General features: G+C 41.4%; 1 protein-coding gene across 9 annotated transcripts in view; it reads left to right on the top strand.

Annotated features, from left to right (window-relative positions):
- The window catches only part of NRXN3 (neurexin 3), a 1691473-nt gene that overhangs the window by 1501794 nt on the left and 164369 nt on the right, over positions 1–25310 (top strand). For all 9 annotated transcript variants that reach the window (XM_034643175.1, XM_034643171.1, XM_034643173.1 and 6 more), the window contains one exon: positions 13783–13954. In XM_034643175.1, the coding sequence (XP_034499066.1) occupies positions 13783–13954 (172 nt within the window). The remainder of the gene's footprint in view (positions 1–13782; positions 13955–25310) is intronic.

Raw genomic sequence — 25310 nt, forward strand, 5'->3', positions numbered from 1 at the left:
CATTTTAGAAATGTTATCCCAGTGTTGCTAAATCTTACTATTTTCAAAAAAAAAAAAAGAAATCTATTCATGAGAGACTGATTTTTAAAGATTGAAAATGAAGTCACCTTTTAAAAGATACTATGAGTGCCCCCTCCTTTCAAAAAATAAAATAATACACACCTGAGGACCTGATCCCACCTTTATGTCCTGAATTTGTAACTTCTTTATTGCATAAAGTAATTAATAAGTATCCACAGGGGAAAAATAACCGTTTTCAGTATGCTCTCAGAACACATGCCCCCGAGATTCGGGGCAGTTTGTGTATTGGGCCGCTCTGGTCCTTGTTCTGTGCTTCATCAGAGTGGAGATGAGACCTGTGTGTCCTGGACACTCAGCTTCCAGTGCCCCGTGTGCTTGTTTCTATTCCCTGCATAGACCTTGTTGTCCGGTGAGGCTCGTCAGCAGGCATCCTTTGGCAATTGGCAATTAACCGCATCCTGCTCTCTACTAAAGAAGGTGTCTCTGCTTATTGCTGGCTTTCTAAGGTGTTTGCCTCTCAATATTTGCCTGCAGAAAATATCTTGAAGTCAGTACGAAGTGGAGTGGCCAGGAATACATCTATGTTTGAGGGTCTGGGGAGCTGTTTTTCTGTATTCTTTCAGATGAGCCTTGGTGGATAGGGTTCCTTCACTCATCTAATTCCTTATCTGTTTCCCCGTTACTGCCTTCCATCTTCTTTAATAATTAATTAAATTATTTTTTTAAAGTAGTCTCCATGCCCAGCATGGAGTCCAACATAGGGCCTGAACTCATGACCCTGAAATCAAGACCAGAGTCGGGTGCTTAACCGACTGAGCTACCCAGGTGCCCCATCCTTCCCTCTTCTTTGATTTTTTTTCCCCTTCTTCTGAACTTAATCACTGACTTAAATGACTCAAAGGCATCACCGAGCATGGAGTGACTAGTGAGCAACACTCAGATCACTGCTAACTTCTGAAATGTGGGTGCTCTAGCATACTTGGGCAGTGTCTCCCCTGATGGCCCTGAGCCTCTGGGCCAGTGTCGGGTGTAAGCATAGCACAAACCATTGCCCTTCCAGACCCCTAAAGCTCTTCTTTTGCTGGGAGAGCGAAGCCTGCAGCAGAAAGCAGGGGAGTGAAGAGCAGGGCATACTTGGGGGGAAAAAGGATTCTGTTTATATATTTTTTGAGTCTGTAGTTTTCTTAACCCTGTAAGTGTAATTGTGCTATCATCAGAGAAATATTTGCCAGGGGGTATGGGGAGAGCCCTTTGGGCAAAAGAGAAAATATTCTCTAAGATGTAGTGTGTTTATGAACCTTAAAAATGCTTTCTCTTTGTTTGTATAATGTTGAGCCCTGAGAGCCTACCTTAGCATTCAAAGGTTTCTGTCTCGGCAACATTACTGAAGTTTTAGAAAGCAGACCAGCTGGTTGATATTCTAAAATGTTTATATGCCAAGTATTTTCTGTTTTTCCCTTTCACAGACTGAATCTCATTTCCATCCCAACAGCTTCAACCTTCTAAACGTCCCCCATTCCTCCTTAGCTCCTTATTGGCAGCTACCTAAATATGTCTTCTCTAACCCCATTTCTTTCCCATCCTTGGCCTGACCCCTCCCAAGTAAGGCAGCATTTTCTGTCTTGAAGGGCACATAATGAATCCTATGCCTCTGGTCGCTTGGGAAATTTGTCAGGGACTGACTGCAGATGTCTATTTAGAAATATTATATGGGAGTGTCCTTTATTTCTTGTCTTAATTTAGGGAACCGTGTACTTGTTTCTGTGTGTCTTTTGTTCTCATCTATTTTCTAATGCTGTATTTTTTTCCGTGCCCCCCATTTTTCACATCATTGTCACAAACATCTCTTTTTCACCTTCGTCATCACCCAATAAGCTCAGGGATGCCATCTCTATCTTTCACATGAGGAAACTAGGGCCAGTATGAATTGTTCCAGGACCCACATTAAGTGAACAATTCGATCCGTGTCTTCTGATTCCAAAGCTATTGCCCTTTTCAGAACCCTGGAGTGGAGTTTAGACTCTTGAGGGCTGAATGGTTCCAGATATATTTTTGCAGCTTCTGATCAGCCTACCAAAGTGCCCTATGCAGAATGCATGATTGGTAGATATTTGACTGCAAAATTTCTCTGACTTGACTTTGATCTCTGCAACATTGATTTGGAGAAATGAAGGTATTGTTCACAAAATGTAACTATGTGTAAAGATCCTCAATTTAACGAGTCTAGTGCAAATTGAAAACAGATGGTGGTTGTAGTACAGCCCCCTCGGAGGTGGTCCTAAAGGACTGTGATGAGGAGACAGGCTCCCAACGAGCAGAGCTGGACTGTTACACTGATCAGCAATCAGTATACTTAGGAGTATAGGAGGAGGCAAGAAAACGATAATAAGCTTCTCTGGAAATCTGGCCTCAGATATTTCCAGGGTTAACATGATGTTTAGTGGGAACCAAATGGTTGAAGGATCCAGTAATGGGCTGAAAAGTGTTCACCTTTAGGACTTAAGTTTGAATCTATCCAAATAAAGAAGCGGGGTGGATTGACAGCCTTGGAAATGGATCATTGAACCTCTCACCTCCAGGTCGACACAGTAGATCGTCCTGGGCCACGTAGGTGTGTTGGCAATTATCCTGAAGACTGTTCAGTAGTCTACATGAAGTAAATCAATGGCTATGGTCTCCTGAGACATGGTCATGGTCCACATTTTCAAAAGCACTCTCCCAAGGCAAAATCATAGCAAAAATTTAAAAGCAGTAAATAAACCATGGATGGAGATATTGTGTACCACACCAAGGTGTTACTTGCTGAAAAATGCAAAGATGCCTTCACCATGTGTCAGGTGCTCAGCTAAATTCTTACTGAGTCTGGTATATGGAGGAAGACATAAAAAATAAAAATGCATGTTCTGCCTTGACAATGATTATGATCTAATTGGAGGAAAGACTCATTCTATTAAAAAAAAGAATCAGTGCAAACAGTGTATCTTAATGTTGAATAGATACTGGAGAAGTTGTGGGATAATTGGAAGATAGACCTAGTTAATGCAAGATGGCTCTGGGGGGGCATTTGTGTAGAATCACATTCAGCTCTGTACATCCACGCACCTGGTTAGGAAAGCTGGACTCTTTGCAGAGGAAAGTCCCTTCTCTACGTAGGAAAGGGTACCTCATTCAATTTGGGCTAAGCCAGGCCTAGGAAAGCTGTCCTGTCTTTGGATCATTTACTGGATTAATGATCCCTAATGACCAACCAATTCCACTGCCTGGAGCTCATGTCGACTCTAGAAGCTTCCTCATTTTTAATTTACTCTGAAATCCACAGTTCGCTTTAAGTCAGGTCTATGATAGATTCACATTCCTGAGAGGTCTTCTACAGAAGTGAAGGCCCAAGGGCTCCACTGATTGCCCAGGGACTGTCTAAGGGCTGGATTCCCATTGACCACAGATGCCTTTTGATGGACAGAGAGGGACCTGAATTCTCTTGAGCCATCGTCACTTCTTAAGAACAGAGAGGGTCAGAGAAACCAGCTTTTGGATATGTTAAGTTTTAAGGTCTTATTCAAACACACGCACACACTTCCATGGGCATAAATACACACACAACTCTATTTCTCTAGCACTGTGTTCCTTAGCCATTTGGATGAAATCATGTAGCATCTTTATGTCAATGAATAAAACTGTAGTGCATCCATAAAGAAGAGAGAGAAGAAAGAATGTCTGTGCCCTTTAAATGCCATAATATAAACACTTCTTCATATTGTGTATGGATTTATTATAAAGTCAGTGGGGTAATTTGTGTGCCTAAAGCTGTGGCTGGTTCCCAGATGGCTCCCAGTGCCTGCCATACCATAGAGGAGTGATGACTCCCGAGTGTCTTAGGGGCATTTTCCCCACTTGGCTAAAACTTACTCACTTTGCAGTTTGGTAGGAATACTAAATTCAAGTAAATTAAAATAAAGAGATGTGTTTCCTAATTATCCTACCCAAAGAACTTGCAGCTTGGAAATAACTCAATGTCGGTATGTTGGACACTCTTCCAAAGGCATGAGTCAGCTCCCTGTGGCATGCTTTCAAGTCTCCTGTTTGGGTCACCTTTACTAATCTCACCCAGGGCCCAGGGCAAGTGTCTTCCTTTTATACTTCTGCTCGGTTGTCCCGATTACTTCCCCTGCAGTGGCTTTGACGCCGGCGTGGAAGTCAGCAGGCCCGCTTTCTCCTGATGTGTTGTAGCTGTTTAAAACTCACTTTTTTCTTCCCTCTGTTGCTTTCATTAAGGTGGTTGGGGGTAGGTCAGAATCAACGTTTTGAATTAGAAATGCTGATATGATCCCAGAGGGGATGTTACAGTGGTGATAGCTGACAGAGAGAAGGACCATAAAATATCACCTGGATGAAATACCTCGCTGTAACACTATCTCCAGGACACACACACACCGGCGTCCCTGTGTGCAGACAGGCGCTGCTGATATATTAGAGTCTGCTGGCCATTTTGTTTACGATAACTAGGAAAGGAAAAACGAGCCCCTATTTCAGGGTGTTCATCCCAACATGATGACACGGGAGATTCTCCTCACAGGTAAACCAAGAGAGTTCAGTTAATCACCATTTATCACTCAAGGGACTCAAGTCTCTTGCATATGCATTGGAGCCCTGGAGACTGCTACTCATCGGGTAGCAATGCTGTTCTCGCCTCTCCTTCCATCTCGTGTAGTAAACTGAAGGCCTGGCGTTGGAGTGATGTGTGCTGGCTCTTAGAGTCCCAAGACTTTAACATGTGCGTGATTCACTCCAGAGAACCAGATAAATTTTTGGAAAGAAATGTCATATCATTATAATTTTAATAACTTTACAACTTCGCTTCATCTCCTCCATTACCAGACTATTCCTAGCTACCAGCATCTTTTGCCAGGAGCCTCTAATTTATTTCTCTGTATCCTCGGCTGCCTACCTTCAAACAGTGCTCTGTTGAATTGATTTTAGTATCTAAACCACCCTTAATGAATCTGAGAGAGATTAGTTCAGACCTCAATTGGGTGAATTTTTATGCATGTCGTCTTCTTATTAGAAATGTGCTCTGTATTCCAGGTAATCATTGAACGACCAGGTACAGACAGACTCCCCATCTGACCCTCCCACTGATATTCGACTTATTCTGACCAAATAAACATAAACTATAGGTCAAAAACTGGAAAAGAAAAAAAAAAACCCAAAGCAAAGCAATGAATATGGCTAGTCTTAAGTTGTGCAAGCTTCGATAAGAAGGGTCAGCAAACTTTCTCTGTAAAGGGCCAGGGAGTAAATATTTTAGGCTCGTGTGCCACAAGATCTCTCTTGCAACTACTCAGCCCTGCTATGAGAGTGCAAAAGCAGCCACCGACAATATGTAAGTGAATGAGCACAGTTGCCTACCAATAAAACTTTATTTACATAAGTAGGCAATAGCCGGATTTGGCTCATCATTTGTTGATCTCTGTTTCAGGCCAGTCTGCCTCCTACAACTTTGGCGTGCCCATTCTCCAAAGGCATCATTAAAACATGCAATAATTTGCATCGTATTTTCTGATAATCCCAAATACTAAATCTCTCAATTCTGAAATGTGCATACTAATTTTTTTTTCCCCGCTAGAAAATGGTGTAAAGTTTAGACTTGGAATTCATCAAGGCAAGTGACTGAGAATGTGTTACTTATTAAACCAGAAGTTTTGGTTGATGTTTATTATTCACATAGGCCCATTCACCTTGAAACTATGTTCGCTCGGTCTGTCACTTAAAAGAGAGGTAAATAATAAAACACTTTGGAAAGTCGCTAAAGCTTTCCTTACAACCACAAGATAGGTCTAGAAAGGTTACTGGCTGTTCACTGGTCTCTCTTCTGTAGGGGAGCCGCTGATCATCAATCTTTGTGAAAACCGACTTACGTGACTTCATCTGGAGAGAAGAGTCAAGGGACTACATGGGCTTTGGGACTATCAGCTGATGTCATTGTGCTGGGAGATGTACTGGGACCCTGTCTTAGGGGCTAGTAGCAATGAGTTAAAAGAGAAGGGGGCTACCAAGACCAGACGGGGAAGATAACACAGGACATGTATTCCAGACCTGCTACTTTCTGGCCGTGTAAGCTTGCACTTCCAAGTTTACATCTATAAAATAGGCACTGGAGTACAACACAGAGTATGGGGAACGTCCAGTTATCCTTAGACGCTCAGAGCTCATCCTGTGCTCTGAGGGCTAGATCACAATTTCAGACCAAATATGTGAACATTCTCATGGGTGTATGCACAAGCCTGCACTTACATACACATGCGTGGTGTGTGGGTGTGTAACATTGTACATGGGTGTGTATATTCCTTCCTAGCTCAGAGGAGCATTGCGAGGAATACAACAGACCGCATATATAAATGTTTATAGAACAGCTTCTTTCAAGCCACACATGCTTTATAGATAAATGTTCGTTGTGTGACTAAGGTTTCGTCCTGCCTAGTGCAGAGTTTCTCAGTAGTGATATTCTGGGCCAGGTATTTCCGGCAGCATTCCTGGCCTGTACCCACTAGATGCCAGTAGCATGCCCCACCCCCACATGGGACCACCAAAAATGTCTCCAGACCTTGCCAAATGTCCCTGGGCACAAAATCACTCCCAGTTGAAACCACTGCCCGAGTGAAACCAAGACATAAGGAAGCGGTTCCCAGACTTTGGCAAGCTTCTGAATCACTTGGAGAGCTTGTGGAAATTCACATTGCTGGGCCCCACTCCAGGGTTTCTGATTCAGAGGGTCTGGTGTTAGATCCAGGAATTTATGTTTCTAACAAGTTCCCAGGTGGTGCTGATGCTGATACTGCTGGTCCCAGGACCACACTTTGTAAGTTTATAGATAAGATGTAAGATGATATAGAATAATATTCTAGATGATTTAAAATGTGTGTTTTGTTTTGTTTTAAATATTGGAGGGTGATAGTGTTGTTACTGTGAGCACAGGGCCTGAGATCTCTTTGTTAAAGCCATTGGGTAGTTCCTCACAGCTGCGATGGAAATTTAGGGGGAAAGCAGGGCATTTATGGGAAATGTTCTGTCTGTACCGGGTTGCAGTCATCACTGCCCTGCCAGCTGTCCCCTGAATCCTGCCAGGAGACTGCTCCGGGTCTTGGTGCAACACTAGGGCTTTTACGGAAATGAACTTTAATTTTTGCTTTGCAGGTCAGACTTAACTACCAAACTACCCCACCTGGTATGACCTTGGGGTCTGTGGATTAGAAGTGAATGTTCAGAGTGGATTTGAAGGACATGGTGACTCAGGAGGCCATTTGTGACTAGTGATTGTTAGAGCCCTGGCTCTGACTTGCAGTTTCTTTACTTGCGCTGGCAGGCTTGTCCTTCCTTGACTTCCCCCATTAGGGTCAGAGTTCCCGTTGTCCTGAGCTGTCATCCATACTCGCTCTTATTTTATTTATTTTTCTTTGCTTGGAGTTAGAGATGGAGCTGTCTTGAGCTATTTATCAGTCTTATCTCTCTTGGCCCTCTGTTCGTAATTCAGTCCATGGATCTAATCCGCTTTAATTGATTGACCTCATGCAACCAGACGTCAGCACAACAACAGGAGAAGCACAGCTGTAGGTGGAGAGGTGGCTGCAGTTTTGCTGGGTGGGTGCAGAGGTCACTGAGACCTGTGCAGATTTAGGAAAATAGAATTTGTTTCCAAGCCATTTAACATGAATTTTCTAGGGACAATCTGTACAGATTCAAGAGTTGATGATCTTGAATGGAAGACAGTCATTTTAAATAGAGTGGTATCCTGTAGGATGTATGCAAAAGCCTCTGACTCATTCATCATCTGTCATACTATTTCTCGGTCACCCAGCTGTCCCCAGCATCCTCACCCCCACCATTGACATCACTTTATATCGTCCTTTGAGGAGCACTTCAGAATTTGTCAAGATTTTATTCATTTCTCTTAAATTCCATTTAATACAGGTGTTACTATTGTTGTCTTGTTCTCTCTCTTTTTTTTTTTTTTTTGGTATACATAGTTGAATGACCTACTCAAGATTACCTGGACAACAAGATGTGGAGCTTGACTGGTCTTCTGGAAACCCAGAGCAGACATTTTCTTTCTCCCCTGCCCTTCTTGACACAATCCTCCCCACTCCCCTAAGGGAAGGGGCCTGGGATGATAGTGGAAGTCCAAACCATCTCCAGGCTCTATAGTTGGAGTCTTGTCAGTTTGGATAATTCCTGATGGGCTTAGATTTCTTGAGAGAGAGAGACCTAGTCTCTCATATCTTTTGAATCTTTCAATAGTGCACAACTCTGCACATAGAAAGCACACACTCCCTGCTTCTTAGCTAACAATTATCTTGAGTCTAGAACAGGAGACCATAACATTGAAAGAATGGCCTGATGATCTTCACTAAAAGACAATGACTAGCCATGAAAAGTGTCCATACTATGTTCTACTATACACAAGAGTGGTTTATCCTAGAGAACTTCAATAAAATTCTCTCTCAGCCAAAATTATCTGATGAATCAAAATCATACCTCATCTTTTTGTTTTTTATTGATTGCATACATAAAGCACAGTGAGATTATATGTTTTGATTAAGATTTATTGCAAAAATGTGTGGATATAGATGAATAATTCTCTTCATTATCATATACTATTCAAATCCTATTTAACCTCCCATGGTATAAAAACTTACCAGCTCATTTTTTTTTTCTACCAAAGCCATGAATTCTAATTCACTATTCATTCATTCTCTTATCCATTAATTTAACAAACATTTTAACTGAGCACCTGTTAATATCCCTACATTTGAGATACCCACAGTTAGACAGGTTAGGCAAATTAGCCAAACATAAAGTATATACTATGTGCCGTATGCAGTGCCTTATATACATAACTCAATTGCAACACGTAATACATGTGACTGAAACATAACAGGGTGGAAAATCTGTGGGTTTTAAAGACAGACAGACCTGAATTCAAATCTTAAATGCGTCTTCTATTAGTTGTGTGAATTCCCAATTCTCTGAATCTCCATCTTTTTAGCCTATAAAATCTGGAGGGTAATTGTAAAATTCAAAAATTGTTCTATTAAGAAGCACCTGCCAAACACCTACCCTGCCTTTCAAGGTAGTCTGGATTGCACTGTGTAACAAGCAGCTTCAATATTTGGTGAGGCCACTGCCAGGAATTTGCTGGGTACCGGGGTTGAGAGCCAATGGGAGAATTCTGGTTGGTCTCACACCAGCAGTTTAATGCATGGCTCAGGAGTGACACCTAATTTATTGGTCAACACTGATCTCTTGGCCGTACACATCACAAGGGGACCTAGAAATCCTCTCTTACTATGAGCCGATAATGGGGGGAAACTAGAAAAATGTAGTAAGCGCTGCCACGGATTGTTTTATTTATTGTGACACAGGCTTTGAAACAGGTATGCCAGACCTGGCGGTGTCTGGTCCCAAGAAGGGTCACGTACCTGTCGTTCTTCCTGTATTATTGCCTAGCACTGAACTCACAGATTCTGTGGGAAGCCTAGAAGTCAAGATACTGAGAACGGCTTCCTTTGCACGTCTCTCAGGCATACCTTTGAGAGTCCCAATTCTGTTTCTGTCAGCTGCAGTTGTCTCAAAGAGTGGATGGTGCATTTTGCCTTCCCCCTGGGGGCGCTGTGGAGTGAATGTAGAGATTGCCTGCGGGGAGGTCTTTATTCCTGAGGATTTTTCTTGCCCTTGTGCATCTCGGCTCCTGAAACCTGACCCTGGTGTTCGCAGTATCTCATGGGTCACCTCCACAGCAACAGCTGTAATGTGGCTGATGGAAGACCAGAAAGCTGGAGCCGGACTAATTTGAGGAACCAGGTGGGCTCGTAAGCAGTCATTATTGAGGAAGAATGACTTACTGGCTATTTACAGACAGCTGTTTTCTTGTGCCGCTCAGTCTTGTTGTTGTTGTTGTTTTTTAACAGACTTTTTTTTTTTTATTGCTCTTGAGAATTCTTTGGTAATGTCTTCTGATTTACCACTTGTCTGTGTTTTTAATATCAAGGAAGAACATAGATTGAAGTGATTGCCTTTGGTAGCAACTTTAGTGGTGATGGGTGTGGAGTTATTAAAATTTATAGTCATGCTGTTTTTGCGGTTACACTTTGCTTGCCTTGGAAAGGCTTAGAAAAGACACCAAGGAATGTGAAGAGAGAGCAACTACCAAATTGTGACAGGAAATCAACCGTGCAAATGTTGTTTTTTAATGTTCTGTTTACTAAAATTTACATTTATTTTTTACAATGTTTCTTGATGGCACTATCGCCAAACCAGCCAGCCCTTAGTTCACACCACCACTTTCAGCTACACTAATGAGGGGAAAGAAAGGGAAAAGATGCCTGACATTTACTGAAGTCCCAAAGTACGCACAGCCACGTGCTGGGAGTTTCACACATATGTATTCTCCTAAAATCCTCGTGACAAGCTTCAAAGGTAGCAATTCGCCTTTCCCTTCCTCCACAGATCCCTTTATAGTAGGGAAATCAGAAGTTAAATGACCTGCCCAAGGTCACAGAGCTTTCAGAGCTGGAGAGAGGTATTATTTGAACCATGCCATGCTAAAACCGTGTTTATCCTATTGAACCAATTAGCTTCTTCAGTGCTCACAGGGTGTGACATATGGCCAAATGTTTGGATTGTTCCTTCTCCTTATCTCACTTATCCCTTTTATTTGGATAATATTTTATTACTTATAAAGTGCTGTCATATCAGTCATTATAATCGTATCATTTTAGCCTTTTAATGGCCCTAGCAAATCTGGAAAGCTGGTATCCTGTCCCCATCATTTATTGCTAAGAAACGGTTCAGAAAAGTTAAGTAACTTGTGCAAAGGTCAGTGAGGGCTGTCTCCAAAGTCAATGCTTTTTATCCCTCAAATCATCTCCTCTCTGGACACATGAGCCAGCAGAGTTTATTTTTGTGGTAGCTGAGCGTGATGGATTCAAGCTTAGGCAACTGTATGGGTCCTTGCCATAAGACTTATAATGAACTGAGACAAAGCAGTTAGCCACAGATTATAATGCCACTGTGGTCCCATGACAAATGACAAGGAGGTTGCAGTGATGAAATCTTATTACTGCAAGTAAAGAGACCACATCTGAGGTCTAACACAGCCACATTTACCGCTGTGGGGAAACACAATGAAACATCTGTGTTAAGGGTCTCCACTGACATTGGCGGTGGCGCTAGCAGGATTAAGAAGATCTCTCCAAAGCAGTGATTGCAGTGGCCTATGTGTGGCGCCTCTGATAAGGACCAAATATTTATTCTGGCAGAGATTAAATCTTTTCTTCCCCTGAATCTATTATGGATCTTGCAGAAAATCTGCCCGAGAATATATCTCGCTGATCAGCCAACTCACTGAGCCAGAACGGTACTATGGCACTGCTGTTGCTGAAAAGCTGCTGGTTTAAAGGTCTTCTCTCCCTACCTAAAACTGTTCTCCATCCGTGATTAATTAGTGACTCAGAGGTGAATTGAATCACCAGCAGCCCTTTCCGTGCAGCCAGGATTTATATAGTGGTTTCTCATTGAAGAACAGCGGTGCAATAAACAGCCCACATTTGCGGGGTGGGCAGAGGAGTAATGGTGTCTGCAGTCATGGTTTCTTAACTCCTCCGGTTCCCTCATTCTGCTAAGCAGGTTATGACTCAGGTTACTAGAGCCTTGCTTATTTAGGCATGAGGACGAGTAGCTTCGAACACAAACGCACACACCCTTAGAAATGAGTGCCAATGCTTCAAGTAAGGGAAAGCAGACACGTGCTAATATCGTTTCTGAATTCCTAGAGCATATTAGGAGAAAGAATCAAATGGGTCATCACATTATTAATTATGGGCTTGAAAGATGCAAAAGAACCGATCATCAATTTCATTTCTCCATTTTAAAGCCAGGTGCCTTGTTTAGTGCTGGAGATGTAGGGGTGGAAAAAAAAAACAACCCTGAGAACATAGTGGCACAATAAACAGGGATTTACAAAATCGTAAGTACATTTAGTCCCCATTTGGGGAGGCACCTGCACTCCTTTTCGCAGAGAGCAGAATGTGGGAATTGCAGGCATCGTTTTACATTGCATGCTGTGCTATCTGGGCACAAAGGAGACAACGATGTCCGCCCCGTATCACAGCATCCTTGCATGCCGAAAGCTGCCTTTCTTAGTCAGCTTAGACGCCTGCTTTCTAAAATCAAGACTCCTGGGTACTTGTCCATTCTTTTTTCAGGAATAAGATGTGTTCGCATACTAAAGGAAAATTGGTAAGATGAAGAAAGCCTGTCTTTTGAAAAAATAAGTGAAGTGTGCCAAACTATCTGGAAACCAGTGCCTAAAATCTCACCAGAAGTCTTAATTTATGGACTTTAAGCACAAAAGGTGCTTCATAAATATCGTATTTATGTATTGAATGGATTCTTATTTACAAATGAATGAACCCAATTTCTAAATCTGAGTTTCCATGAAATCTTTCCTACAGTTAGTTTATATGGCTTCTGGACTTCTTTTTTCATATCTTTCTTATCCTTCTCCCCCACCCTCTTCTGTCCTCCTCCTCCTCTTTCTTTTTATTCTCCTTCTATTTCTTGAGTAAGAACAGAGAGGATAACAGAGACTATGTGGACAAATAGAGCATCAGCGTTACCACTGAATTTTATTGTCCTTGAATGTCCAACCAATAGCTTAGCCAATAAGTCAGACAGCTAGAAAAATGGAGGTGTCTCCTTCTTCCTCACCCATCCCTCCTGACACCCTGCGTGCTGTGATACCTTCCTAGGAAGTTGACAGAGACTGATGATATCTGACCAGTAAGGTTACTTTCGTCTTGTGTCTCATTGTGAATACTAATTCCAACTCTGAGTCATAACAAATGACTAGAGGAAAAGAGTAAGAATTGTAATAACATCATTTATGTTTCAGTGTTTCCGGGCACTTTACAGGAAGCAAATGATGCCGCGCCTCTATCTTCACCATAATCATCACCTTCATTGCCATTGTATTAGTTTTCTGGCATTCATGGTAGTTTCCCTCCCAGAAGTCTTTTTTGGGGCCATCGAGGTTCTCGTCTGCTATGTAGCATAAAACTGTAGCCCTGAATATTTCATCCCTCTTCAGATAAGCCTTAGGAATAGGGCTACAAGTGTGGGAAGAGTAGCAGCCATCTGACCCTGAAAACCCCAGCTCAGTTTCACTGGCCTCTGCTGAGAATATGTTTTCTATGGGTTTGAGACCTACGGAGCATATCCTCAGGTGTTGATCTATAATCCTAGCCCCTCAGCCATTGCCTCCTTGTCGTTCATTGTACCCCTCCCCTTGGCCTTGATCCTCCCCCCCGCCCAGAATGTGCAAGTATGCTTATATTTCCTCTTTAATCCTAAATCTAAACTGTGAGGTGATCTAGGGTCCATGGTCTAATTACCTGTCCTAGAAAATAGGCCTCATTCCTCTCACAGCAGTGTCCCTACACAGCTCTTAGGGAGTTCTGGGGTTTCCAGCTTTGATATCTGTGGAGAGCAATCAAATGATGTCACCTGTGCCCGTGAGAGCAAGCTGGGTGGCTTTATACCATTGGTTTTTATGTTCAGGATGAAAGCCCATGGAGAAACTATCAGTTACCTCCATGCTGACGGCTCCCTCTGGGTGCCTACAAAGTTGCTCCAGTTGGAAGAGCCACTTTAAAGGGATTATACCTTGTGGTTGGTGCTCACTATACCTTTTGTGTTTCTTTATCATAGGAACAGGGGAAAATTGGAGTTGTCTTCAATATTGGCACAGTTGACATCTCTATCAAGGAGGAGAGAACCCCCGTCAATGATGGTAAATATCACGTGGTGCGCTTCACCAGGAACGGCGGCAATGCCACACTCCAGGTGGACAACTGGCCAGTGAACGAGCATTATCCCACAGGTACGTGCTGTACTCTCAGTGACCACAGACTCTCTTTGGCTCTCCCATTCTTACTCCTGAGTGGCAACTTTCTCATGACTGTCACCGCATCGTAGAACACTGAATACTAAGCACATCATTCATGTTTTTTTTTTTTTTTGGTATGAGAAGATGAGTTACCACGTTAGGGCTTGGTTCAGCGTAGGGAGCTTCTGGAGACTTACTGACTATGCACTGAACTCTTTTGTTCCACCTGGAGCGTATGGCCTGACTGGCTCATACTGAAGACAATGACTTGTAGGTTTTCCAGGGCATTGCAAATGATGACCAGTGGAGGAAAGGGGTGCCATCTCTGTTGTGAGCTGTTGTTAATCACAGGATGATCTGTTTGTTATCTGGACTCCGCGGTGCCATTTAGGCAGGTGAGGTTGAAGGTAGAGATGGTCAGAGATTGCAGAAAGACTGTAAAAGGAAGTTTACTAAAACTCTAAGTGATGACCATCAAGTCAGGGTTAACGATGAGAGAAAAATGAAGGGTGAGGTTGCATTCATTTGGTTGACTTTGCCAGATTTTTCTTTCATTTACACTAAGCCTGCCTTCATATTCAGAGATTGGTCCTGGTAGACATTTTAACAGCAAGCATGCTGGTGTGGGAGGGAGAGGGGTTAATCATCTGTTTGAATTTTATGGTCAAGGAGCATTTGCCAGCAAACTCCCAGAGCCAGATGGCCAAATCAAGGGCAATGGGAGGAAAGGTTGCTTTCTTTTAAAGAGATCATTCAAATCATCCTTTAGCTTTCCCTTTCATCTCTCACTTCTCCTAGCAAAAGAGTCCTGAACCCTGATCATAAAAGTTCCAGGGACGGAAGGGAAAACACTTTGGCTAAGGGCCTTGGTTCCACAGTTGCATTATCACCTGGTGGGTCCAAGAGACTAGCTCAGAATGTGCATTTTCACTAACGTGGGTATGATGTGTTTCCCTCTCTCTCCTACACTTCAAACTCCCCGTAATTCTCTTACTGCTGTCTTCTCCCTTCCTTAATAGTGAAGTGGACACAGATAGAAGGAAGCCCAAAGCACATTTTTAGAAGTTTTTAAGAGCTGTTTAGCTAATAATCATCACACTTGGGAGAAATACATAAAGTAAATTTGCCTATTTGTGGCCCAAGAATTTCGAATAACTTGAAGGCTATAATTTTCATGCCTAATTCAGCATTAATTTTCTTTAAAAGCCAATCAGAAGTAATTGTGCTATTATTCCCCCACCACTACCATAGCCAGAGTCTTCCTGTGCCTGGTTTAAGGATTATGGAACCATCTACAAAAAGCATACAGGACTCCCAAGCTATTGAAATGAGAAGCCCCACCTACCCATTTATCTACCATCTCAGTCTCCGTACAATATCCAACTCAGCCTTTGCTGGGAGTCTCTTGTCATACACTTAGTACTTCTCAGATCAAGGCACAGAAATGACCTTATGCGTTTATCTTTGAGCCTTTGAAGAGAGCCGGAGGTGTTAGCAGCTACTATGAATTCTTATCATCATCCAAATTCGCTAGACACTAATAGACCTGATTTTTAAATGTTTCATGCTTAAACTCTGGGGCATGGGTGGGCACGGGAATCCAAATAGCCTGAGATCTTAAAAGCTGTTCATCTGCTTATCAGAAAACTCACTCTCTCCCCATGCACGCTATCACTGGTCCTGCTAGTGCTGCTGCAGGGTTTGTTGTGTTTCTGTTAGGAATTTCAAAGATTTCTAAATTGATGTTAACCACTTGCCCTGAGCCAATACAGAACCCTCAAGTTTGCCGAAGACTCTTTAATGGTCATTTGAAAGCCACAGTAAGAAAACCAGTGACCTTTGCCGTGTACCTATCTCTTTGTATCTTTAGTTCCAGATTATGGGTTGCTTACTATGTTTTCAAAACAGAATAAACTTGTCTTGAATGGCATTGCTTACCACTAAAAATGATTATTACTAGTAACTGTTGGTAACTGTCACTTAGTAATCATAAGTATTATTATTATTACATAACATGATGCAGTAGAGCAGTTAGAAGTATGGGCCTTGGGGCGCCTGGGTGGCACAGTCGTTAAGCATCTGCCTTCGGCTCAGGGCGTGATCCCGGCATTCCGGGATGGAGTCCCACGTCGGGCTCCTCCGCTGGGAGTCTGCTTCTTCCTCTCCCACTCTCCTGCTGTGTTCCCTCTCTTGCTGGCTGCCTCTCTGTCACATAAATAAATAAAATCTTTAAAAAAAAAAAAAAAAGAAGTATGGGCCTTGGAGTGCCCTGGCTGGAGTTGGTATCTTGGTGCCATCAGCTGTGAGTCTAAGGCAGGCTGAATTAAAACCTTGAAAGGCCCTAAGCGCTGAATTATTTGGTGCCTCTCCCCATATGCAATTCAAAATACAATAACAGTATACCATAAAATAAGTGTAAGAATTTCTAACACTCTTGATTTTTCTTTTCTTATCACTATAATGCTTTGAGCATACATTCTTTCTCCCCACATCCTCATCTTTTACTCTGTTTTCTTGGTTCTCCAAGTGTGTATTCTTCCTATTTGTGGATCCAGTTTCCCCTCAGTAACTTTAGGCAAGCTATTTAACCTTCCAACCTTGGTTTACCGGTCTATAAAATGGGGTTGTGTTAATACTTACTTTCCAGGGCTTAAATGAAGATTGAGTGAATGTATGTAAAATGTTAATTAGGTCGATAATCAGTGTTAGCTATGAGAATGACCAAATATTTGGGTAGCATTGTTTTACTATTACATCTTTACTCATACAGATTTCTTCACTGTGACCATTAAACAGCCCATAAATTAGGTAGGGTGGACATTCTTATTCTCCATTTCAAATTTAAAAAGAGACCCAGGAAGGTGCTATGTTTTTACTAAGGTCACATAGTAAATGTGGGACAGCACTAAGACCATATTCTCCTGTTCTCAACTGGGCACAATTTCTACTCTTGTTCCCACAAAAATTGGGGGATATTTTGAAAAATGCACGGATAGAAATGAGCATCTCTCTTCTTGTGTCATCGTAAGCTTATTCCTTTTTTTAAAGTATCTATTACATGGGTCAGTACCAATAACCACACAAAGGTGGTTATGATGAGATGTGAAGTCGAAAATCCTTTTAAAAAGAAATTTTTTGCTGTGCTGAAAGGCTCGAGTCCAAGCCGTCCTGACAACAATGGCAATGTGCTTCCATGAGGCAATTGAAAGAATACTGAGTATTTGAAGCAGTCATCGTGATACATCATTGCCTAGATTGGAAAGCGGTAATGGAAAGTCCAACATTCTAGTTTTATTTTTATTTTTCTTATTTTTTTAAAGGATAAACATTTATTTGGAACAATCTCGTTTTTTTTTAAAAAAATTAATTAATGTATTTATTTATTTATTTTTGAGAGAGAGCATGAGTGAGCAAGAGTGGGGGTGAGAGGAGGCCAGGAGGAGGGCCGAAAGAGAAGGAGAGAGAAAGAATCTTACGCAGGCTCCACGCCCAGCGCAGAGCCCGACGCGGGACTCCTCAGTCTCACGACCCTGAGATCATGACCTGAGCCAAAATCAAGAGTCAGACTCTTCCCTGACTGAGCCTTCCAGGTGCCCTCAATCTAGTGTTGTATTCCACTCTTTCAAGACTTCTTAGGAATGGTCACCTTTCTATAGCTCTTGGGATCTTATATCACTTAATTCTGGGTATAGAACTGAAATACAGCTTCTTTCTTTGAACGAGAAAATAGAAAGGCTAAGGAGCAGGAGAGGGAAGTAAAAAAGAATCAGCCCAGACCTGGCATCCAGTCACTGACAAATGTTCCTTATTAAGCCTCTGATTACTGTCTTGACACAATGCAGTAGTGGCGACAAGGCAGGGGAGGTGAAAGGCATGAGGAATTAATTTTGACCCCAGCTCCAGGTCCCCTGGGAGGCTGAGCTGACTCGGATCATTCCATATCCTCTCTGCTGTGTCTGGGTGGCTGGCTGTGTCACCAGGCCTACTAGAACCCTGAGTGTGGGGCCCTAAGAGGCTTTTCAGGTCAAAGACGGGCTTCCTGGAAAATGAAGGCTGACAAGCAGCTCTGATGTGTAGGACTTTCCATCTTCCCACCACAGATGGTACTGACGAGAGCAGGGTCTCAATTTTTTCTCTTTTTTTCTTGTTATTACATACCAACTCATTTGAAAGGCTCTTGATTGGATTCCCCTTTTCCAGTCAATAAAATGCCCCTGGTGACCTGAGCTTGAATGCTGTCTGACCACCCAGCTCAGAACACGGAAAGGGTGGAGAAGTGGCTCTCCTTCTAGGACAGGAGATTAGAAAACTTCTTATATTTGAACGTGTCAAATTCCATAGTATCATATCTTTATAGGGACTGAGAGCAAAAACATTGCTATTGTGCTTAGTGATGTTCAAAGTGCAATAAGAGAGATTTCTTTGTCCACATCTCATCTTAGATTATTGAGATTTTGAAGGGTTAAAAACAAGTCCATGTACTTGACATGATGCTGAAATTTCTCAGGTCTTGGGTTTTCATTAATTCCTACCCAGGAGGTTTTTGTTCCTTTTTCTTTCTGTCTTTGCCTGCAAACATTTGAGGCCTTGCCAGATTTGAAGCACACATTAAAACAAGCCCTATCTACTTGCTCATTCATCCGTTCAGGACTAGTGTTACTTTCAGTTCAACTGGAGGGGGAGAAAACAAAAACAAAAAACAACATAGATAGTGAAGTCCTGCAAGGGAATAGAAAATATAAATACAATCGAGGGAAAGCTGTATTTGAACACGTGTTCGAGACTGTAGAGATATAATGGCAACAAGAGAAAGGCTTACTTAATGAATGTATTTGAACATTGCTAGGTACCTTTTAAAACCATCTTATATAAATAAGTTCTTTGAACATTTGGTCACAGAATGTATCAATTAATCCAGCTTGTCAGGAATGAATTTGGATTCACATGTACGTGGGTTTTTACTTCCGAGGGACTTTCAGCTTGCTGGGGCTGGTCTTTGGCGAAAAAGTGTTTACAAAATTCTTTTCACTGGATATTTTTTTTATGAAGCAGTGTTCTTTAACTTGGCTACAGATGAGATTCTCCTGGGAACTTTTAATAAACTGCCAGTTCTCAGGCCCCAGGCGCAGGTAATCTAATTGGTATGGGGCGTGGTCCGTGGGGCAGCAGCGCCAGCATCACCTGGGAACTTGTTAAAAGTGGGGTATCTTGGGCCTCACCCCAGACCTACTGAATCAGAATCTGCATTTTAACAAGATACTCAGGCAATTCGTGTGTCGTGTCAAATTTGAGAAGCATTGGTCCAGGCATCAGCAGTTTTAAAAAGCCCCCATGGTGATTCTATACGCAGCTAGGTTTGAGAACTGCTGGTATCTAGAAAGCTAAATATGTGTCTCCTTCTCCTTTCAGACAGACTAGCAGCGCTGTCCAACATGGTAGCTGCTAGCCGTGGGTAGCCACACTTGTGATGTGGCTGATATGACTGAGGCCCTGCAAATGTATTTTTGAATTTTTTTAAAGATTTTATTTATTTACTTGAGAGAGAGGGAGAGAGCACAAGTGGGGAGGGGCGGTGCAGAGGCAGAGAGAGAAGCAAACTCCCCACTGAGCAGGGAGCCCAACACGAGGCTCAATCCCAGAACCCCTGGCCGGGATCATGACCTGAGCCGAAGGCAATCACTTAACGGACTGAGCTACCTGGGACACCCTGAAAATTTATTTTTAGTGTGCAATTATTACGTCCTAGGCACTGAAGATTTAAATACTTTTTTTTTTTCATTCAGTCCTCAGGCCAGCACTATGAGGCTGGTAGCTAGTGGCCAGTATTGGGCAGCGCAGGACTAGAACATACTGTCTCTTACTTCCTTTTACTTGTCTTGTAAATCTCTATTTACATCATTAATAAATTAATGGGCATTTACCTTCATGTACCTTCTGAACTCATCTAATGTATGTTGTCGTTATAACAGCACTGAGATAATCACCCCACTTGATTCATAGGGTTGTTATCCCAGAGACATAGAAAAGGCAGATGCCACCATCGTAACCAAAATCATCCCGATGGTGATGGCTGCCCTTTCTGAGCATTTACTACATACTTCCCACTTCATGCACAACATCTTATCTACCCTTGATACCAACCCTTGAGGTTGATGTTAGTTTTATTCCCGTTTTACAGATCAGGAGCCATTCAGAGATCCTTGGTACTTGCCAGGCTCCCAGAATTTTTCTCTCTAGTTTCTGCCAAGTTACAAGTTAGCGCTTCCCTGTGCATTTATGACGTTTGCTTTCCTCTACATCTTGGTTTGACCTATGAGACTTTGGTAGCCTCTTTCTTTTCACAATTCTCTTTTATCTCCTAGCATCGCATCTACGTGGATGGGAAGGGCTTTATCAGATGAAAGTCTCTTCTACTGTTTAATGGTCTTGGGCGATAGGAGAGTGTTGAGAGGGTGCGTAGTATTTTTTTTTCTTTAATTTTTGTTTTATCAGGCAACCCTTCTTTCTCTTCTGTGAATTCACAGCCACAAGATAAATAGCCTTGTATCTTACAAGTTAAATACAATTACTGCTATCAAACCTAGTGCCTCTCTGTCCCTGTAAATGTCTTTTAGAAACTGATAAGCATTTCGAGGCAAACTGTGGGCTTCTAGCTAATGCTAAAATTAAACCTAACCACCTAAAAGACAGAAAGACAAGAATACATACACACACATGTTTATATACACATATATGTTTATGTACATACTCACACAAACATACCCTATGGAAAGGAGAAGAATGTTTGGGATAGAGGGAAAAGGAACTCATAAACACATGGCACATGGACACAAGACACATGTCCCTGAGACATCAAGCCAACACATGACTCAAGGTTATTTATGATATAATTAAATAACACACGAAGGACTTTGTTATCATTATGAAGATTTACATCAGATAATATGACAGCAATTATAGTAACTAAAGATATTATTTATCTAGAATTCATTTGTGAATAGGACAGTGCTTTTGATATAGAGAGTTGTTCATCAAAAGAATAATGTTTCTAGAAACTTCTATAGGACTTTATGAGATACACATCTTAGTGCTGGGTGGTTGTTTATGCTTTTCTCATCTTTAATAGACTACCTTGGGGTTTAGAGGGGAAGGTGGAATTTAACAAAAGGCACATGATGATTATTTATTTAACCATATGTTAAATGGTATACATATTATAGTCTAGGGACTCAGTGAAATAATGAGAAAATCGAGGTCACTTCTAGGCACTATTTAACTAGAAATGTAAGGAAAAGTATTTCTTAATTTCTATGAATAATGAGTATATGTATATATTAAACCAAATCTAACACTTTCAAGATGAGAAATACAGTGTGGTAGCCTTTCATGTGGTTTTTAAATTATACTCATTTGAAATTAATGTGACAGAAAAATACTAATGACATCTCACTCTGTGCAAGGCATCTGTAATTAACACAAATTCTTTCAAACTAAAACACTCATCAAACATTGCATGATGCCAAAGCTAGCTAAGTGAATTGCATTTTATTTTTCCTATTGTCACAAGAAGCTCCAGTTTAGATGGTAAATAGAGATACTGGCCTGTAAAATTTGTCTTAACTATTAAAATCCAGAAGTATTATCCAAACCATAAAATGCAATTACCCTGTACTGTTTTCACTCTGCCCCAGAGTTAGATGGACATCAAATGTCCTCAGAGCCATCCAGGAGTATAGCTGTATTTATAGGAAAAGTTTCCAAGTTCAATCTCTTCAGTTTAAGTTTTGTACAAGGTTGCAGGGTCCCTGTAATTATTTAAAGTCTAAAAAGAGCATTTAGCTTCTTACAGAAAGGTGGTGCATAAATATGCAATAATAATAATAATATATATTCACATACAGTGTGTCGTTTATAATTCTATAAAGCACAGAGGGTAATGAAAGGCGCTCTAAACTGTAAATCACTCGATCGATTGTAATCAGATTGCAGCTCATCTCAAAGAGATAAAAACCTTCCACTCCCCTAAAATCCCTGTCAATACCCCGGCAGGCTAAAGAAGGGGGAAAGGAGGGTCAGAGGAGAAAAGAGAGAATGAGTCAAGGACAAAGAGGCACTTTTAATCTTCAGTTCATTGAGTTAATGTGAACTGGATTTGATTCCTACTGATAATTTAGTTTGTTTTATGAGATGCATTGTTTTTCGCATGGTACTTTTGTAGCCTTATGGTGAGTCCCTGACGCTCTGTGTTGGCCTAGATGGAAGGGTTTGCCACATGCCAGCGAATGATACACAGTGCTGCATAGGAACACTTGGGGACTTAGGTGTATAAGTGGAAAATGACAGTTCAAGCCAAAAGCTGAAGGTTGGGGCACCTGGATGGCTCAGTCAGTTAAGCATCTGTCTTTAGCTCAGGTCATGATCCTGGGGTCCTGGGATTGAGCCCCACATTGGGCTCTCTGCTCAGAGGGCAGCCTGCTTCTCCCTCTCACTCTGCCTGCTTGTGCTCTCTCTCTGTAAAATAAATAAGCAAAATCTTTAAAAAACAAAACAAAGGAAGAAGAAACCAAGGCTCAGGGGGTTGGAGCACATTTGCTGTAGTCACAGGGCCAGAAAGTGTCAACACTGGGATTCCACATAGATTTGTGTCTTCCTACACCCCTCTGTTACCCCACTTTTCCATCTGCTTCCAGGATACTCCAGTTCATATTGTATATAGAGCTCAGAATCATTTGGTTGACAGAGGTAAATTCACATGCAAATTTGGTATTGTTTCCCACATCCCAGTGCATGCAGTGCTCTCCGTAATCACATTATTAAACATTTACTAGAAATGTGTTTCTGCCCGATGCACAATTGCCAGTCTCAATGTTTAATTAAACTAAATTTGTTTTCATTTTAATCACATTATTGAAATATGGTTTTTCTCAGAGTTCAATGGTGAAATCTTTATTCCAAATGTCTGCAAGTGTGTGAGAGCTGTGTATCCTGGACAAGGGAATGAGGATATTACAACAGAGCCTTGAATAAAATATTTTAGGGGAATAATGTTAGTTAATAAGATGCAACACTGGTACAGTACTTGTTTTGTATCAGGCTCATGGATTATCACATTGAATCCTCACAGCATCCTAGAAAGTGATTCTATTATTATTCCCATTTTGGAGATGAGGCAGCTGAGTCTCAAAGAGTAACATGTAAGAGTAAGTAAAATATACTTTCCAGTACCATACAACTAGCAAGTGATAAAGCCAACTTGGATTTAAATATAGGCATGGAGACCCTGATATCTTCATTAAATTTTTTTTTATTTAAGTAATCTCTATACCTAATGTGGTGTTCCAACTCACGACCCCAAGATCAAGAGTTGCACATCCTTCCAAATGAGCCAGCCAGGCACACTCCCTCCCCTTAATATCTTCATTTAGAGAAACTTCTTCTCTAAAAGACCAAATAATAAAAATTATAGGCTCTGCAACTTAGGAGGTCTTTGTTGCAATTATTAAACTCTGCTGTTATATAAAAACAACCATAGACAATACATAAATGAATGGGCACTGCTGTGTTCTAATAAGACAATTTATAAAAAGAGACTACAGTGAGCCAAATTTACCCATTGGCTGTAGTTTGGGGGCCTTCGATCTAGATCATGCGTCTTTTGAAGCCTACAGTTCTGTTTTTACTGATCCATTAGCTTTATTTTTCGGATTGCTTTGTCTCTGTTAAGAATAAAGGGAGCAAGATCATCTCTAAGTGGATGAATTAAATCTGAGAGACACAGAGAAGAGTATTGTTAAGTAGAGTAGCATAGACCCACTGGTGAGGTTAATTCAGGATAAAGAAATACACAAGCAGGGGCGCCTGGGTGGCTCAGCCGTTAAGCATCTGCCTTCAGCTCAGGGCGTGACCCCGGAGTCCCGGGATGGAGCCCCGCATCAGGCTCCCTGCTCTGCTGGGAGCCTGCTTCTTCCTCTCCCGCTCCCCCTGCTTGTGTTCCCTCTCTCGCTGGCTGTCTCTCTCTCTGTCAAATGAATAAATAAAATGTTTAAAAAATTTAAAAAAAAAAGAAATACACAAGTGGAACAGGCAATCCATGCACCTGTACTTAAACAAAAATCCAACCATACACTGCTTTCTGAACTGAACACCGAAGACATTGATTCAATTCTACCTTCATTTGTGTTGTGTCATACATTGCTTAGAGCAGGATTTGAAAATAACAAACTGAAAGCCTTACTATTTCTCTAGGTCTGTTACTTCTACTTGTAACCGTAAATGGTGGTGATCCACATTCACGCTTTCTCGCTCACTCCTTAGGGACGTTGCATGCTTCTCTTTTGAATTCAGGGGTTTTGTATTAGCCACTGGCTCAGCTGCCCTAGCCTATTCTCCTTAGCCCTTCTGCATTAAGGTGCCAGCTGACTTCTTAGCATTTATCTTTTCTTCTACCTGCTCACTGATGTATCATATCCATTTTCTGAGTCCCAGAGAAACTTCTCTGCATTTTCTTGTCATTGATTGTCCCTAACTGGCTGTTAGGGGCTCCCTACCTGTGCTTCTGTGTTTCTGGCCATTGATCTGCCATTCAAGGGTGGACTCTTCTTTAGACGTGACCCAGCCTACTTCTTGCTGTTGAATTCTAGAGATTTTAGAATCTGTTCCTATTTGTTAAAGGAAAAAGTACCAGGTTATGTGTTTTTATAGGTATATATATATGCACAAGCATGCACAAGTTTAAAATAAGTTTTAAATAAAAATCTAGCTAAGGAAGACCAGATTTTATTTATATGAAATAGCAGCCTTCCACATTTTACTGATGTCAGTATTGAATGTAGTAAAGCTATCCATCTAAAGTCGAAGATTCTACCACCAGAGTAGAAAGTATACACCACCAGACATGGCTTTCTAGAGCCTAAGCAAAGTGGTCACAGTGAGGGAACTATTAATTACGCCCACCTCTTTTTTTTTTTTTTGAGTCAAAATGGCAATACAGCAGGTGTTCAACAAATATTAAGCTGCACAACTGTACTGAAATTATTGGAGGCTTCTGACCTCATTGTCTGCGTGTACATAACATAGTATACACCAAGGTAAAGAGTATCCTTTACAAGCACTAAATATACTTAAGTTCATTTTAAAAGTAATAGGAAAATAACAAGTTTTTATTATGAATAGCTTTTGAGATTATACTGGGAAAATTTTGTTTGTTGAAACAATTAAATCTTATTTTATTAAAATATTTTTACATTACTGAGATGATTCTCTGTAGGTCCATAAGAGTGAATTTCCCGGTGTATTTAAGCAAAATGGTAGAAGAGAAAAAAGAACATTCAGGCATCCATGAAAGTTAAAA

Source organism: Ailuropoda melanoleuca, chromosome 14 (genome assembly GCF_002007445.2).
Source record: "Ailuropoda melanoleuca isolate Jingjing chromosome 14, ASM200744v2, whole genome shotgun sequence".
Taxonomy (NCBI): domain Eukaryota; kingdom Metazoa; phylum Chordata; class Mammalia; order Carnivora; family Ursidae; genus Ailuropoda; species Ailuropoda melanoleuca.